At 40.8% G+C, this 17,644-nt stretch overlaps 3 protein-coding genes across 7 annotated transcripts; 1 reads left to right on the top strand and 2 right to left on the bottom strand.

Moving 5' to 3' along the window:
• The first annotated feature begins 1,260 nt into the window (after window positions 1-1,260).
• On the top strand, window positions 1,261-3,105 carry mul3 (mitochondrial E3 ubiquitin protein ligase 3). Its single transcript, XM_005740199.1, has 5 exons — window positions 1,261-1,347; window positions 1,740-1,864; window positions 1,940-2,027; window positions 2,115-2,235; window positions 2,313-3,105. The coding sequence occupies exons 2-5, from the start codon at window positions 1,748-1,750 to the stop codon at window positions 2,803-2,805; spliced, it is 819 nt and encodes a 272-aa protein (XP_005740256.1). The 5' UTR covers window positions 1,261-1,347; window positions 1,740-1,747; the 3' UTR covers window positions 2,806-3,105.
• Window positions 3,106-3,905: 800 nt separating this feature from the next.
• Window positions 3,906-9,598, bottom strand: eif2b5 (eukaryotic translation initiation factor 2B, subunit 5 epsilon). The gene is made up of 16 exons (XM_005740200.1): window positions 9,365-9,598; window positions 9,016-9,140; window positions 8,747-8,932; window positions 8,482-8,659; window positions 8,314-8,394; window positions 8,152-8,229; window positions 7,748-8,060; window positions 7,502-7,647; window positions 6,606-6,747; window positions 6,429-6,530; window positions 6,239-6,340; window positions 6,018-6,108; window positions 5,797-5,920; window positions 5,559-5,684; window positions 5,322-5,432; window positions 3,906-4,160 (listed from the first exon to the last, which is right to left on the bottom strand). The coding sequence occupies exons 1-16, from the start codon at window positions 9,521-9,523 to the stop codon at window positions 4,098-4,100; spliced, it is 2,127 nt and encodes a 708-aa protein (XP_005740257.1). The 5' UTR covers window positions 9,524-9,598; the 3' UTR covers window positions 3,906-4,097.
• A 1,315-nt stretch (window positions 9,599-10,913) lies between these two features.
• On the bottom strand, window positions 10,914-15,394 carry LOC102213488 (crystallin J1A-like). Of its 5 annotated transcripts, none has more exons than XM_005740201.2 (10): window positions 15,201-15,394; window positions 14,394-14,460; window positions 13,535-13,711; window positions 13,033-13,131; window positions 12,867-12,959; window positions 12,630-12,786; window positions 12,130-12,245; window positions 11,836-11,913; window positions 11,548-11,687; window positions 10,914-11,464 (listed from the first exon to the last, which is right to left on the bottom strand). In XM_005740201.2, the coding sequence occupies exons 1-10, from the start codon at window positions 15,288-15,290 to the stop codon at window positions 11,363-11,365; spliced, it is 1,119 nt and encodes a 372-aa protein (XP_005740258.2). In that variant the 5' UTR covers window positions 15,291-15,394; the 3' UTR covers window positions 10,914-11,362. The 5 variants fall into 5 exon arrangements, with proteins under 5 accessions (XP_005740258.2, XP_013768145.1, XP_013768144.1 ...); XM_013912691.1 differs by lacking the exon at window positions 15,201-15,394 and adding an exon at window positions 15,089-15,194; XM_013912690.1 differs by lacking the exon at window positions 15,201-15,394 and adding an exon at window positions 15,056-15,194.
• Between the last annotated feature and the right edge of the window lie 2,250 nt (window positions 15,395-17,644).

The following is a 17,644-nucleotide window of genomic DNA, read 5'->3' on the forward strand; positions in this document are numbered from 1 at the left end:
TTTAGATAACACATCAGTCTACCTAAGTTTGTTTTGCAGCAGATTTCACAACATAAAAAACAGACCCAATCTTGATTTATAAACATGAGGACTTAGAGCTTACTTAGTGCCTTACTTATGTAAGCTTAGCTTAAATTTTCCAGTTAATCAAACACCACTGATCAGTCCTTATCTTTAAATCAAACCTCCTCTTCCTCTGCTGCCCCCTTTCTCATCTTTCTCCATCTCCGAGTGAAGTTAGTTCTCTGTCTTTTCTCTTCCTGTGAAATACAGCAGCTAGACCTTCAGCTAGCAACACACTGAGACAAACCACACAGTTTATGTGTTTTCTGATGTTTGTTGATTTCTATGTCGCACATAGAATTGTAACATTTGAAATTACACTTGAAACAAGTAATCAGAAAAAACACTACTCAAGTACAGATACCTGAAAACTGCACTTAAGATCAGTAAATATTTGTAATTCATTACTTCCCACCTCTGTTCCTTGGTTGGTTACAAGTGGTTATTTGAGTTACTATTTCCTTATTGTCAACTCAAAGCAGTCTGGCCATTCTCCACTGAGGGTCTTTTTCCAGTACTTAAAACACCTCTCCTCCCCACTCTGATGCTTGGTATCAACTTCAGCAGGTGATCTTAACCATGTCTGCACACCTAAATCCATTGGGTTGCTGCTATGTGTTTGGCTGATGTTAATGAGCACTTGTACAACTGTGAATAGCAAAATGTAGTTTTAATGACACAGGAGAGCTTTGATAGGTGCATCTGATTTTCTTTTTTTCAAAGCTCTCAACAATAACGATGTAGAACAAAATATAAATCATACAAGCAACAGTACAAATTCTCAGAAAGTACATAAGTAATAAGTAAATAAAAACTATATAATAAACCTTTCAGTCAGAGGTGAAGCTGATACATGTATCTGTGTACAGCTTTAACACTGGAAGGTTTTTTGGACCCCAGGAAGAATAATGCTGAGTTTAACTAATATGATTACATGTACATTTTCCACGAAGGTTTGAAAAACGTTAAATTTAATGGAATCTGGTCAAATGGAATTTACCTGATTGGTAAGTTTATACCAGGCGTACCAATCCTTAGATTTTCTATATTTCAGGTTTTTGTTTTGTTTTTGTTTTTTTAGCCTAATAAACTAACCACATATGCCGTGCTGCCACGAAGCGGTCAAACGGCATGATTGCAAAAAAAAATCCGCTCGCATTCTATTGGTTAATTAAACGTGACGTAACCCGGTAAAAACGGAAGTGTTGACGAAGTAACTGACAGCTTTTGTTTTCTGTTCCTTCAATAGGCAAGTGTGGCTCTTTTACTTGGTAGTTTTAACAGGTAAGCTTTGTGTTACTTCTCCGCAATTTTATGTAATGACAGTGCAGCATTACAAGATGTTTATAGGCACACTGCGAAGGCAGCGATGTCATAAAAGAGAGACACGACAGTCAACCAGCACTGAACTGAACTCTATGGAGTAATCCTGTAGAAGTAAAGATGCTGATAAAATGATATCTCGCAGTGGGGCTTTAAAACCAAAGTCACCGAACATTTTCAGAGGTTTTGACTGTTTAGTTTTTCTGTGTTGACGAACTTTACAACCTCGAAATAACTTCCTGGACCCGTTTCGTTAAGGTCGGGGTTGCCAGGTGCAACAGTGACACTGCTCGTCACTGGTTCACTGGAAGCTGTTTCCTTTCCACTCAGCTGTGTGTGATTTCTCCTCACAGCTACAGATATGAGCGACCTTCCCGTGAACCCTCTGGTTCTGATTGGTATCGGGTCCAGTTTTGCCTTCTCCGGCCTGTTTTATCACCTGTACAAAGAGAAGAAGAGAGAGTTGAAAGCGCTAAAGGCAAGTGACATGTCTGCTGTAAACCTTACACACAGTCTGACCTTTATCATTCAAGTCAATCTTCTCCATTTTTAGGAAATCCCTGTTTTCAGACCAGATGAAGATTTGGTCAGGGTGCTGAATGCCACTCCCCACAGGCGGCTCCAGTATGTTGCTGTTGAAGGTAGAAATATGTCAACACACTGAATGAGCTCAGTCCTGGAGAGAGAGTTTTAAGAAGACTAATGATTTCCTACATGTCTGGTTTAAGGTCAGGTCCAGGCAGACGGGGAGCCTCTGAACAGCCAGTTCATCCCACGATGCTACGGTGTGATTCAGAAGATTGTTACAGTGGAGCATTGGAAATACTGGGACTCCAGTGCTGCGAAATGGTGAATACCACTAAATAATACACCACAAATGTCTTTTTATTAATCTTCTGCTCTACTGAGAATGCATTCTCTTACAGGAACACCCGGATAGGGTGCAAAAAAGAGAGCAACAACTCTGTGCCCTTCAGTCTGATCAGCCCAGACGCCTACATCTCTGATGCAAGTGTGAGGGTGCACAACCCTTTAGAGGCCTCCGGCTGCTTTCTGGAAAGGGTTTATTACAAAATCAGAAATGCTGAGGAGGACCTTGTGAACTCATTGCTGCAAACCGTGGGTGGGGAGAAACCAGTGTCGAAGGAGGAGACGGAGGAAATGCTGCGCGTGGGGACCACCGTGACGGGGTTCGGCGAGGTGGTGCTGGAGCGAGGCCAGGTGATGAGGCTACAGGCCCCAAAGGGTGGCCGCAAATACATCCTGGTGCCCACTGACCACAATAGCTTTTTGGACAGCCACAGGTCGTCAGCTGCCATGTGGAAGGCGCTGTCTGCCTTTACTGGGATAACTGGAACTGTAGTTCTGGCCTGTGTCATTCGTAGCTTGATGGATAAGCGAGACGAACGATCAAATTAGGGCAGAAGACGAAGGGTTTGGTGCAGGTTTTACTGGTTGCTAAAGTTGTGTCACAGCCTTTTCAATGCCTTTGGTGTTCTTTCATAGATTCTTTAACAAACTCTCAGTGCTGACATAATTCTCTTGCATATTTTGAGTAGTTACAACGCTCACGGGCAGTTTCCTGTCATGTTCCAAGGCAAGCTTAGGGATTTCCAATCATGACCATGGGGGTGAAAAATTAGAGACACTGGTGCGAATTAAACTTTTAATACACATAAACAAAACTGTAAATGTAACCTCAGTAAAACAAAAAGAAGCCAAATTCATAATAGTTCTGCATTTTTAAAATGCATTGGTTTTATATTTTGAAGTATTTTGTCCCTCCCAGCCACCGTACTGAGCTAAATACTTCACAGATCTGCTAAATGAAAATTGTAATAAGTGTTCTCTAAGTTAATTAGATAAAGATTCAGTTCAGAAGCGTGTAAACATGCTTAAAGAGGAGTTAAAGACTGGTTTGGTTTGTTAAAGGCAGGCTGAAACCTGTGCACTGTGATTTTTTTTTTTTTTTTTTTTGTGATGTTTCATGTAACATTATCTTAATCAAAACTGACGTTTTATTTTTGTTATAAAATTGTATTTTTCTAATTAATTGAGATTAAAGTAAGTGTAATTTTACTCTTGGGTTAACACACACACACTGTACATTCAAGCTGTTATTTATGATTTGTAATGATTGCAGTTTATGCTTTACTTTTACTGTTGGTGCATTCCTTATGCAAACTGTCCACTCCTGACCATGAACTCATTCCACATCCACCATAAAGAGGCTTCAAGTATCTTTAATACAGCTTATGGTCAAAAGTAAAGAGGTGTATCCTTGCATCTTCTACATCCTTGCATAGAGCAGCCAAGATGGAAGGAAGCGTGTTCGCATAAAGAGAAGCGTTCTCTGAATCTGCCCAGAGAATTAATGAAATGTTTCATTTTCGTCAAATGATGAGACAGGAAGGCTTGAAATCTTATTATACTACAGTCTCCTACCTCTTGGATACTTTCCTTCTGTTCTGTTTTTAAGGTGAACAATCAGTTTCATTAAATAAAAAAAAATGACACAGTTGTCTGTTAAAACTTTTATTCCAAGCAGACCACAGGTCCTTTATTTGGATATTGACATTCACACCAGCCTTTACACGGCGTGGCATAACGTGATTAAAATATGTCCACTTCAGCTACGCCGAGCACGTCCAGATGGTAACTAGATGCAGAAGCGTAAGAGTTCACCTTGTCATAACTTAAACTGCTCGTCATTACTCTCCATCCTCCTCCGAAGACTCCTCAGCCTCTTCCAACCACTGGATGAACTTCTGCAGCTGTTTGAGATAAATAGATAAATAGTTGTTAGAAACCATGAAACTGCAGAGGCCGTGAATGTAAAGCTATACTCAGGCTCAAATGTGAGTAAATGAGGAAAGAATATATATAGCAGTCTATAGGCTGTTTCTCAAACATACGTACAGCACCCTTTTTTCTGTTTTCTATCCAGATGATCCCACACGGCTTCAATAATGTTAGATCTGGGCTCTGGGAAGGCCAGCCCATCATAATGATAGTGTTTCACTACATGTTTTTGTATCCAGGTGTGCATACACAATTGTCGCAGGTGTGTTTTTACTGCTTTGGTCGTGTATTTGGGATCATTATCATGGTGAAAGATGAAGTTGTTGCCAATCAGATGCTACTGTATTAGGAATCAAATCTGAGAGTATTTTGACAAGATCCCCAACACCACTGGGAGCAATGCATCTCCAAACCATGAATGAGCCTCCACACTGTAATACAGATGGCTGCAGACACTGTTGTACCTCCATACATACTGTCAACAACGTGAACCAGAAAGTTTCAAATTTGCATTCATCAGTCTGTAAGATCTGTCACCAATAATTTTCAGAGCACTTCTTGTGTAATTTGGCAAACCTCAGACTTGTCTCCCTGTTTCACTTCCTTAAGAGAGGCTTCTTGACAGCCACTTTCCTACTGACAGTTTCTTATGAGGCTTCATGAACAGTAGACGGATCGACTAAAGGCTCTCTCAGTCACATCTTTGCAGGATATATATATAAATTTAAAATTGGTTCTTTGGTCTGCTATGTGTAAACAGCACTGGTTTATAGTTAGATGCCTTCACAGGTCATAGGTTGGTGTTAAGTGGCTTAACAGACAAAACGAATTCCTCTGAAAAAGATCAGTTACAAGGACTGGACTAAAAGTGAGTGAAAAAGAAGCCAATGCCCAAAGAAAAACTGAAAGAGTTTCAGAAAGCCTGGAGAATTAAAATATTACAGGAATGTCTGGGCCTCTTGGAAACAAAATATTTAAAAAATGGGGGTTAGCTCGACTGTACATTTGCACAGTACTGTAATTCCTTTCTTTACATATACATACATTTACACTAAACCTGTTCATAATGTGAATACTGAGCTTAAACTTTGTTGCTGCTCTGTGCTGTCTCCTGTAGTTCACACTGTACTTACCCCTTGGTTTTTGCGGAGCTGTCTGCTTTTGTCACTGGTGGCTCCCTGAGAGAACCAGCGCAGTATCATTTCCTCCTCCAAGATTTCCAGCTCGTACATATTCATGAGGACCTGAGTTACAAACAAAGCAGCATATTCATCCTCATCCTAACAGGCTGGATAAAGACACAGCAAACAATTCAAACCATTGATTTTAACAATGCAGTTTTGCACGTATAAGTGCTCATTGCTCCTGACCTTGACCATAGCAGCCCAGTGGCTCTCCTGCTCCAGGAAGTGTTCCTCAAAGGCAGACAGGCAGTCTAGATGGTCCTGTGCTCTCTTCACATAATTCTTAAACACTGGCGCCCATTTCTTCAATAGCTGACAGCAGCACAAAGAAAAAGAAAAAAAGAAATGGAAAATAATTAAGAATTTTTTTGGGTTTTTTCTGAGCTTCTGTTTTGTCATATTAAAAGACTTGTATCTTATTCACCGGCAGAAGCAGAGTAACGTATTGTGAAGGGGTGAGATGTGTGCCCTGCTGCTGGAAAGGGTACTCCAGTACCACTCGGGTTAAAATCTGCATCACCTCTTTCAGATTGATATTGTAGGCATACCTGGAAAAGGGAGGTTGGAGGGGGATTGGGAAATGTCAAACTAAGCAACAATCACTGCAAAGACGAGCAACACAGGTGTGAGTCAGTTCCCCCTTACTTTAGAGAGTTGATCTCAAGTACGAGGTTGTCACAGCTGATGTTCTCCTCCAAACCTCTCTGCAGGGTCCCGAGCACCTCCATGTGGAAGACTACATAAGAGAAAAAAACATGTATTAGTATTATTATTCATTTTGCAGTTTGTGTTGTCATTTTCGGGCCAGGAGGGGGCAGTATGAGAGTTCCACATGCAAGCTAGCTAAATGAGACATGCCCTCTCACCTTTGACATCATCCATCTCAGGGGAAGGAATCACCGGGTCATCGGGGTCATCAGTGTCGCTGTCTTCACTGTCACTCTCAGGGTCTGGATTCAACACCAAGCCTGGGAACACACAAAAACAAGCATGCTGGGACTTCAGCTGAAGCATCATGGGAAATGCCAGTTCCATGACGATGAACTGCTGCTCTACCCCAGAGACACTGCGACAGCTCCTCTTCCTCTGTGACATCCAGACTGCTGGCCTTCCAGATGTAGCCTTTTCCTTCTGCTCCAACTTCTGCAGGATTGAAAACTAGAAGACAGGAGAACATTCACATCAAGCAGCTTGATAACATATAAACTGATCTAATACAGACTTAATACACACCTTTCTGTTTGGTTTTGTCCGATCTTTGGCCAACCTCAGCGTCATCACTGAGGAATTCATCGTCATCCTCCTCTTCCTCCTCTGGATGGTGCATAGACACCACGGTGCCTTCTGGTAGAGAGATGTTTGGTCCAATTACCACCTGTAAAACAGTTCATAGAAACATTCAAATACGCAGATACTGCAAATCTGACTTTATATCTGATGACGTTTTACAAGACGATCACTGAATGCACGTCCCTGATTTCATGCATTGAACTAAGCGCGTGTACAAATAGCTATATATTTGTACTACTACTGTGGGTAATTACTTTTGCAGCAGGAAGGTGCAAAGGAGCAACAGCCAGCAGACTGTAAGCCAAATCTGAAACCCTGTTTCCAGTTTGATTAAGACTAGTAAAATCATTCTCTTTTAGCGTAAATCAAAGCTACTTTTGGACATAAAAAAAGAACACAAGACTAAATATGAAGGACACAGGCAACCAACTGATTGGCTGAACTTTGCACAGATGCTAAAACCAAAATTCTTCTATCAGTATTGCTCAATATCTGACATAGTGTGGCACTGCAGTGGATATATGTCAGATTATTTTTTGCCCAGATTTGTGGCATCTCTACTAGACTCCAGAGGGTCACAGCTACTACACTAAATCCAGTTAAGAACCAGATATTTGCTGCGGTTATATTTCTGCAATAACAAGCCATTTTAGATCCTTTCACAGTTTTTGTCAAATCTGCTTATGTTTTCTCTAAAAAGGAGCAAAGAAATGTCAAGAAAAATGGAAAATTTGCCAGTCAAAATGCAATATCCTTAAACGCCTTTAAAATTCAACATCAATTTGCCACCAGACAGAGTTTGCTTTGCAATCGGATATAAAAGATGATGTGGAGCTTACATCATATGCTAGAACACACTGTTTCTTAAGAGTCACGCCCTCTTTGACCTCAGCCTTGTTGCAGATGACAGACTGGATGATCTCCACATTACTGGCAATGTGAACATGATTCCAGATGTAGGCATGATCCAGGACTACATTGTCACCTATTGCAGTGAACCAATAAAAAAAGAAAAATGTTAACTACACTTCTATAACTTAAAAATTGAAGCACTGAGTTTGAGTGGTGCTGGCCAGAGAGCTCACCTATGATGCAGTTGTCACCGATGACACTGTTCGAGATGTAACAGTTGGCACCGATGCTGGTATCACAGCCGATAAGAACGTTCTCCTCCATCTGGCTGCCATGGCCCAGGCTGACACCAGACGCCCTGTAGACATTGTGGCGAGAGTATGTGCAGCTATGTCCCTCCTGGTCTGTGAAGTTGGCCTCGGGGGTCAGGGGATAGACCCACCGCCGCACAAGGTCAGACGACACTGAGTCATACATTAGAAGGTTCGACACTCGGACACCATATCCGTCCTGTGTGACATGCACATGGATCTGGTTGCCTAGAATCTAAACAAAGAAAATGAACAAGGGTCAGAAATGCTCTAAATATTTTTTGTGGCATTATTCAAATTTCAGCATAATAATGCTTCCATAGTACCTCTTCATTGACCAAAAGCCCTCTAACAAAGTCATCTCTAGTTTGGTAGTCAAAATTGTCAGTGAAAAGCTCAGCAACCTGAAAAAATGACATCAAAAACAACAATGTTACTGCAGCCAACAATGACAGTTAAATATTTCCCCTGTGTGGACCAAAACCAACCTGCGGGGAGCAGATACTGATGTGGCTGTCCAGGAGGTCATGTCTGATTTCAAATTCCTCACTTCCACTGTGGAAAATATTCTGCAAGTACGACAAAGACTCAAAAAGTCAATCGAACCCCAAAATGCATCAAAGATATAACAGACTGCCAAAGATACAACTGTTTACCATTGGAAACTGTAGCTTCTTGAGCCCTTGTGTCTTCTGATAGTGTAAAATCTGCTGGCTCTTGCTGTCCACTGCCACAATGACGTTGTCTTCCTCACAACGAGACCTGTGACCCGGCGACGATTCTTTAAAGATCATGGTCATCACTGAGATGTTCTTGTCCATCTTTCGGCGATGCCTTAAGTGCACAAAAACACAGCCTTGTGGAAACACTTAGATCAACACCATTTCTCATGTAGAAAAAGGCTGGCCGGTGGACTTTTACCTGTGCTCCTGCAGAGCCTGGCTGACATCAATATTGGATACCACATCTCCGTAAACCAATATAAAGTCTGAGCGCACCAGGGACTTTGCATCAACATCCCGTAGCACATCCCCAAGGGAGCGGTACAGGTCCGAAGTAATGATGTGGACTGTGTTTGGAGAACTGGGTCGACACCACTTTGATTTCCTGTCAGACACAATATTCATAAGTTTTAATACAATAAGCTTCAGAAAACAAAAGCTCACACACACAGTAGCAGGGAAACTCACTGCAAGTGCGCCTTGATTTTACTGGCCATCCAGCAGCAGAATACAAATGTTTCCTGCACTCCAGTAGAAGTGAGGAACTCCAAGGTGTAGTCGATCATGGCAACGTTACCCAGCGGCAGCAGCGCCTGTCATCAATGAAAATCTGACAGTTAAGTGGAGCTAAACAATCCCGAGACTCGCGTGATTCTCTCATTTTAGCAACTACTGTACAGACAGCAACAAGCACGAGTTCAAATTTTGTTTGATTAAATGCTTTCATCATCGGTATGAGTGATGCCCTGTCACTGTTTACAGCATGGACACAAGCTAGCCTCCATTAGCATTTTGGTTAGCTTAGCTCACTGCCTACCCGCGGCTGGTCTTTGGTCACTGGGAAAAACCTCCGGTTGAAGCTGTCAGCGACTAAAACCGCCTGCAGCGGCTGTTCCTCTTCCTCCTGGTCTCCTGCACCTTTTCTACATGAAAGACCAGACGCCGACCGACTTTGTTTCCCCCCCTTACTAGCCATGTTTGACTCCCAGGTAGTAAGTATCAAACGCTTTCGTCAGACACAGCTACGGCAGCTGTAGCGGGACAATTCTGTGGTAGACAATCCCCGCGAGAGCGCGTGTGTGAAGAAAATTACAGTTTAATTTTCGTGGGTCACATACACATGTGGCCGCACATGTATGAATAACGCATGTATGATAACAGTGCCAAACAGCAAAGTTGAAACAACACCACACCAGGGATGTCGGTCAGTAAGCGCATTTCCTTACTGATTTCACTCAGGCCTGTCCACGGTGCTCACCGCTTCTCGCCCTAAGGTAGCAGAGTTCCGTTGATGGAACCAGATGTGCAGCCTACCAGTTCCAGATGCACTAATGCACCCTCATAGACCTGATTGGAAAATCAGGTTTGTGAACTGAGTACTGATGTTTTCTTTTCCAAAAAGAACTTCGAAATCTCGATTAGTCTGACCACAAAACAGTTTTTTTTCACTATGTCTCACTCAATTTCAAAAGAGCTGTGGCCGCAAGAAGATGATCGCATTTTCACCTGAGTTTGTGGATGGCAGTGATTTCCATGACAGAATCATGCCTGTTTTTAAGGCAGTGCCACTGGCTCAGAGTGCAGTCCCACAATTCTCTGTTTCTTGATATTATGTGTTGTAGATGATTCAAAGCCATTGGGATGAAAATTATTATAAAACTGTTTCACAATTTATAGTTTTTCTTTTACATAGTGGTGAACCTCTGCACCTCTGCCCACCTTTACTTGAGAAGCTTTGCCCCTCTAAGATGCTCTTTTTATTTCCAGTCCTGTTAATGACCTGTTCCCAGCTAACTTAATTAGTTCCAAAATGTTCCTCTACCCGTTTCTTTTCAGTGCCACCTACTTTTCCAGTCTTTTGTTGTCCTCATGCCTACCCTTTTTTGAGACATGGAGCTGTCATCAAATTTAAAACCTTATTTGTCTTATAATGGCACATCCTCTCAGTTTAAACATTTCATATGTTCTCTGTGTTCTGTGAATAAAATGTGGGTTTATGCAGTTTTCAAATCAGTGCATTCTGTGTTTAATTACATTTCACACAGCGTCCTGTTTTATTAACTAATTTGGTGTGGTTATAGATTTTAAAAGAGATTACAAAATATTCATCTGGTGTAAATGAAATCCACGCTCGAGCTGCTGAAATTTTTTAAATTACATAAAAGAAAAATGTGACCTCCATGTGGAACATGGAATCTCAGTACACTCATACAATCAGCTCCTGTTAATGTTTTATTAATTTTATGATCCTGGCACTGGAAGGCTAAGTACAGCAGTTTATTTCAGCTTCAAAGGAAATTTTCATTCAATACTAAAAGGAAAGACAGATGTGTGAGTTATAAAAGCACACTGTAAAATAAATAAAGGAAGGTATTATTTGTCTTTTTATTGATGGCCTTTACATCTCTGATGTGCTTGCTGAAGTTTATGGGCTCTTCATACAACTTGTGGCTTTACATAAATGCAGTATTGGATATTGGAAAAACATCATTTGCAAAAACTGTGGTGCATGGACTCTTTTTCTCTAAACTCCTATATTTTGTGTTGGACCACAAATCGCACTGTCAATATGAATAATGCTTAAATGACACATATATAGTCCAGAAATAGTAATTTAAATAGTAATTCATTTTTAAAATAATGATGATCTTTACCATATCTTCTCACAGAACATGTGAACAACCTGTTTTACTTTAACAGAAACAAAAACATCTGGCTCCTGCCATCCAGACATTTAAACAGGAACCATCATTCGCTGTTCTGTCAAAGCTCGACAGTTTGTCACACCGTTCTCTCTAAGCCTTCTTAAAAGGCATTACGCCGACAGGTGTTTGGTTATCTTCTTGGTATGCTCCAACACCAAGTCGTATTGCAGGGTCTTGGACTTCCAGGACTCCGGGATTCCCTCAGGTCCGACCTAGAAAAATGAGAACAGAACATTTCATAAATCAAACTTAAAATATGTGCACGTGAATATATTAGATTAGCAGACAGCCCCACCTGAGCCCCAAGACAGGCTCCTATGAAGGATCCTCTGCTGCAGGTGCATCCCCCGCAGCTCATGGTGTCTCTGACAGCCGTCTCATAGCGAGTGGCTGTCAGGACTCCGTGCAGCGCGGCTTGGAACGCACCGGGCAAACCTGAAACATCAGAGGCAGATGTGAATGGCATGAAGGCATTTTTCCTGGTTTGTCTCACAGCTATCCAAATTACACATACCGCTTTTTTACCACGTTACTGTTAAGGGCTACACTGATGGCAGAGGTTGAAGGAGCTTATCAAAGATACCTCATGCATTTGTGAAGACAGAGGGGATCAGCTCTTGCGGAGTTTTGGATAAATTCTCCTTCACCTGGTGGATGTGTCCTGAAATCAGGCAGAGAGGGTGCAGTAGCGAGTCACACATAAGATGAGATGTTAACTAAACTAAACATAACTCTCTGCATATCTCTTTATCCTATCATCATTATGTCACATTGGAACTGAACCTTCAGAGAATAAGGTAAAATAAACTCTTTGATCACATGAGTCGGTCTCATGACTTTAACACAGGGAAGGAAATATGCTGCTGGCCTCACGTACCGATGACTGCTTTGTCTAAATCTTGAGGCTGCTTTCTGTTTGGGTCATTCAGCTGATTGAGCACCGCGTCCAAGGCTTTTGGATCTGGACCATTCAGGATGAAATGTTCCAGAAACCTGGGAAAAGAAGTCAGTGTGGAGCATTTCCGTTTTATGTTTTTCTTTATACATCTTTGTAGAACAGTATTAAATATGTGTTCTGATTTTGCCTCACTACAGAGAAAGGTGTAATCAACCATGCAGCCAAACTGGAATGATCTTTAGAGACACTCAGCTTTCATGTGGCTGATCAGTTTATTAAAATGTGAAATGTGTTCTCTTCCCTATTTTTATACTCTCTGCTCCAAATACTTCTTATTATGCCCACTTTTAATTACCAGATCTAATAGTCTATTGTGGTTTCCAGGTTAAAAACTAAGTTTTATTATTAACCCTTAAATAGCCAATTCTAATCCAACATGTGTAAATAAGTGAAACTGGTGTGCTGGAAGATGTCCTGACCTCGCTGCTGCTAGAGTCTCTGCCACACATTCATCATTGTTCTGGGTGACACGGATGGCCTGTTCCACCTTCTCCAGCATATCGGGCTGTCCTGCATAAAAAGCCACTATAGGAGCCAGTTTGGCTATTCCATCAATCTGACAGTCGTTCTCACAACCTGAAGGAAACCAGCACATATTTAGGTTAGAGATGTTTGTCTTCATAACGTCAAACTGTGAATAATTTCAGAAGCTTTACCCGTCTCCTCTTTGCCTGCATCCACATTCTTCAGGAAGCTCTTTAAACTTGCATGTCTCCACGGCCCATCGATGGGCAGCTGAGGTCTTGGCCCTGCAGAAGTCCAAATTGCATATTTTGTCAAAAAGGTAACGGACCTCAGGGATATCTCCAAGATTTCTCTTACCTCCCCTCTCTCTGTAAGGATCATTGACGGGCATGTCATACTCTGATCCTGGCCCAAAAACTTTCAGTGTGCGCTGCTTCAGGTCATCAATGTTTAGACCTGGTCAGAGAGATCAGGCATCTTAGACAGTGTGTGAAAATTCCCTACACACTGCACGAACTGAGTCCCTGCATGTAGACTATGTGGCTCTAGAGTAATGCGTAATATTTCTTTGAGGACAGCCCACTTTCTTCTATTTTCCTTATATCACTTGTACAGATATGAGGCAATTTCATGTGTCCAGTTCTAGTTAATCCCTTTATGTTGGACCAAGTGCTACTTCTGGTAGAATTTAAAGCAAATCCATCCATAACTTTATCAATAATTCTACTGACAAACAGAAAAAACAAACTGAATCAACTGCATAACTTCGCTTGCTGTAGATAGTAGTAATCTGAAACCTACTATGACCTATAGAAATGTAAGTTTAGTTTAATTTTAGGGATAAAGTCAGCAGCACTACCTCCACATTCAGACAGGGACTCCAGCAGGACATATGCCTGGTCTCCATAGCAACTCTGCTTGCCAGTCTCCCTCCTGTAAAAAGGGTTAGCGGACTCAGGGTGGAATTCTGGGTTTGGATTCAGAGCCAGGATCCCCTTTAACTTCTGGAGGTCGTACACCCAGTGGAGAGGCTGTGCTGCAAGAGACAAGATAATTACACTCTGAACCTTGACATTACTCACAACCTAAGGAGATGTGTTAAAAAAAAAAAAGGACTGAAAATCCACTTCCACTCGTACAACCTGAAGATCTGAGTACTCAACTCAAACCAGGAAGCTCTCAGCTCAGCTGAAAGATACCTGCTAACCTTATGGCAGCTCAAAAGTTATAGTCTTGACACATTTGACAGGCGACAGAGTTTATCAGTCTCTCACATTGTTGTGGAAGAAATCTGGCCCACTCTTCTTTACAAAATTGATTTAGTTCATTGATGTCTGTTTTCATTTATGCACAGTTCTCTTAAGGTCCCATAATCGAATTGCAATCAGGGTGAGGTCTGGACTTTGACTGGCCCATCGCAACACGTGGATTCTTTTATTTTTCCAGCGATTTTTTTTTTAAGAGATTTGCTGCTGTCCTTGGATCATTGTCTTGTTGCATGATCCAATTTTGAGGTGCCTGAGGTGCTCACACTTGTGATGATCAATTAATCAGGTGCACCACTAAACTCACCCTGCCATGGAAGTAGTATGGTGATATTGAGTGTTTCACAGAACAGCATTTTAGTCCCCTATAAAAACTGTCTTTCCAGTTATTAAACACAAGCATGATTACTTTCATAGATCATCAATGTACAACAAGTGTGACACTATTAATACCTGCAGCATCTGCCACTGCTGATCCCATGATGGCTCCTATTGCCCTGTTTGCCAGAGCTGAAGCCATCTGCAAAAATGTACAAAGAATTACATACATTAAAAAAAAAAAGAAATTTTAAATGAAATGAACAGTTAATTTCATTATTTTGGCAGAGTGGACTGTTTAAATTTTCTTAAAATTAACATTTTCTGTTTCCCGCTTTAGTAATGTGGCTAAAAATTATTTTCTATTGCTCACTATTTTATAATGACAAACGATTAATCCGGTATTCAAAAGCTTAAGCTTTGAGCAAACATAAGGGAGTTAGTGACAGTGACAGGGCATTTCTCTTATTATATTTCTCAGCAGTCGGTTTTCTACTGTAACAAAACTCTCCAGCTGATAAGCGGTCATATCGATTTCATCTGCGCTCGACTACCTTTCCTAATCACCTGACAAATCGAGCACAGCTTGGCGGAGCTTTCACCAACTTGTAGCCTGCTAAATGATTAGAAGCTTGGTAGCTACTCACAGAAATATAGCACTTGCTGTTTGTACTCGTTCAAGCTACAGCCAGGACCCTAGCAACCATGACAGCAGAGTGCTAGCTAACATACTCTTAGCTAGCATAAACTAGCGAGTTGCTGAGGCATAAATAAAAGTTCACAAAGAAAAGTCTGACCTTAGCCTGCGTTATATGTAGCCCACAGCGTACCGTAATTCGTTTAAAACCTTTTACACCAGCAGTACGAGCACCACAACACACTTTGATTCTGAAACTTGTTACGAAAGCTTCGGCACCGCCCACAATGAAATGTCTCAATTACCCGGGCCCTCCTCCGGCGAGGAGAGGAACTGTGGTCCTGCATGAGGAAGTCAGAAGTAAAAGAGAAGAGTGTGAGGGTGATGAAAGACATGAATGATAACAGCAAGACAGTAGTGAGGTCTGTGGTAGCAGCTACTGGTAGAAGGTTTAGGCATGATGTGTCGTTACATAAGGTGCCCTGAGCCCCTTCTTGTTTCCAGTGGTGATGGACAGATTCCTGGTCTGGCAGGAGTCTTGATAGTCTATGATCAGAAGAAGCATAAAGGTCAATAAAAACCAGACAGAATATGTGTATTTTGTGGTTTTAATGCTTAAAAAAACATTAATTCACCAGCTTATATAAATGAAGATGGATAACTGAAATTCATAATGACAATTCATAATGGTCTTTTTGCATTTAATGATAGTTTTTCAATGTGCTTTTCACTGTTAGCAGAGCCAATGTTGTGTCAAAAAGGGATTGCTGTCCAAAAAGTGATTTACAGTATTTAAAGGTATCAAGTGTTAGTCTTTGAAGAACACAGCTCTTTACCATTAGGCTTCCTGCTGTTGTGTAATGAAAAATTCTGGGTGCAAGTGTAACCCAGGTTATGTTCCTAAGTATGAGTTTGTGATCATTTGGCAGGCATTGAACGCATCACAGTGCTGTGAGCATAGGAGCCTAATGGTGTGTTCTTCCAAGCTAGCTGACTTACTACTGGTGTAAAAGGTTTTAAACAAATTACAGTGCTATATATCTGTGTGTAGCTACTGAGCTTCTAATCATTTAGCATTATACAGTCATTGAGTTATACCCAGGCAAAAAATGTGTTCTCATTTGTGCCCAAGATGAATGTTCACTGCTGTTTAAGGGTATTGCAGGTTTTAAAACGCATTTAAATTGTTCTCATAGTACTTCTTGGGATGATACATGTAATGTTCAAAATCCACATCAGTCAGATGTTACTGAACATGGATCCCAGTTGAAATTAATTTCAGAGTGCAATATGATTCAAAGAGAAAGGAATCATCTGCTTTATATGAGCAAGTTCCAGTAAATGACACTTTCATTTATGTACCTATTTTGAAAGAGTTGATTTTCAAAAATGCAGAAGTTTCACAACACATGAATAAACCAGCTACTGTATGTGATGGCAGATGTTAGCGACATCAACCATTAGTCTCAAAATCCAATGGCGCAATGGAAAATTTAAGTTAACTGTCAACAAAGGTGCACTGCACTGTGAGCTATTCCAAACTGCTACAAACCTTCCAGGGCACAAGAAAGATTGAGGGGACTGGCAGTAATTAGTATTGACAACAAAGTTGGCCATCACATTTCTTGCAATGATGTAATAAATGATTTTGCCTCTAGAGCAAGGGAAAGCTCTAAGCTGGGAAACAAAGGTGTTTAAGATGGAGTGTTGAGGAAAAACAAAAAAGTCAAATGTTTGGAGTCCAATCATTCATTTTGAAATGTAGTTCTTCCTATTTTTAGCCAAGTGTTTACACATTTTTACAGTTTTCAGAACAAATTATTCAACTTTGGATTTGATTTATAAATCCCTTGTTTCACCTACCTCTATTAATTTACAATATTTAAACATTTCTCTGATATTTTTTATTTTATTTAATACTTTGTTTTGTAGATTTTCATTTATTTTCACTTACAACATATTAACTAGGTAATGTTTTATTTAAGGAGTTTTTGTTGTATTTCTATTTTTTGTAGTACTTCATTGTTGCACATTACTCTTACAGTTTATTTAAAACTAGAAATAATAAAGCAGTTGAGGTGTTTCAGCCTGTGACATTCAGTATCTGTTGGTGCTTCAGCTGTTTGAATAAGTGTAAGTCAACGCCAGGCCACGCTTCCAGCTGAGTCTTTAAGTAGTGTGTAACACCATGAATGAGGAACAGTAAATGTCAATAACTGATCAAGAGTAAGTTTTTCTTAGTCTTTCAATGAAACACATGGACAGGCACCTAGGATTAAATCTTTTGATTCGTCATCCACAGCTCTCATCATGAATGACTTCTCCTGTGACACAGAGCGCTTCAACACTTTCATCACTTCTGACAACAAGAGATTTCTGTGTGTAAAACCAGGCAGTTATGCAATTGCTCAGAAATGATCTGTCCATAGACAAGGACGCAGGTGCCCACCTATGACCTGGTTTATTAATACTAAGCTAAAGAAGAAAGGATCTCACTGTAGTTCTCACAGCTCAGGACAAGCAGACACCTGATGACTACTGAATGGAACTAAAACAAGAATTCATAATTATGTTTGTCTATGTTTGATAAAACTCTGCATATGCAGTCAGGAGACTGATGACCTGTGAAATGAGCTGTTAGAAATGTGCAGATATGTGTAAACATTATATGTAGCAAAACTTCTGACCTACAGGAAATGATGACATCGGATATCATGGCTGCTATAAAACAAAAAATCATTCATATGAT

This window comes from Pundamilia nyererei, unplaced genomic scaffold (genome assembly GCF_000239375.1).
Source record: "Pundamilia nyererei isolate P.nyererei 1_Seehausen unplaced genomic scaffold, PunNye1.0 scaffold00098, whole genome shotgun sequence".
Lineage (NCBI taxonomy): Eukaryota > Metazoa > Chordata > Actinopteri > Cichliformes > Cichlidae > Pundamilia > Pundamilia nyererei.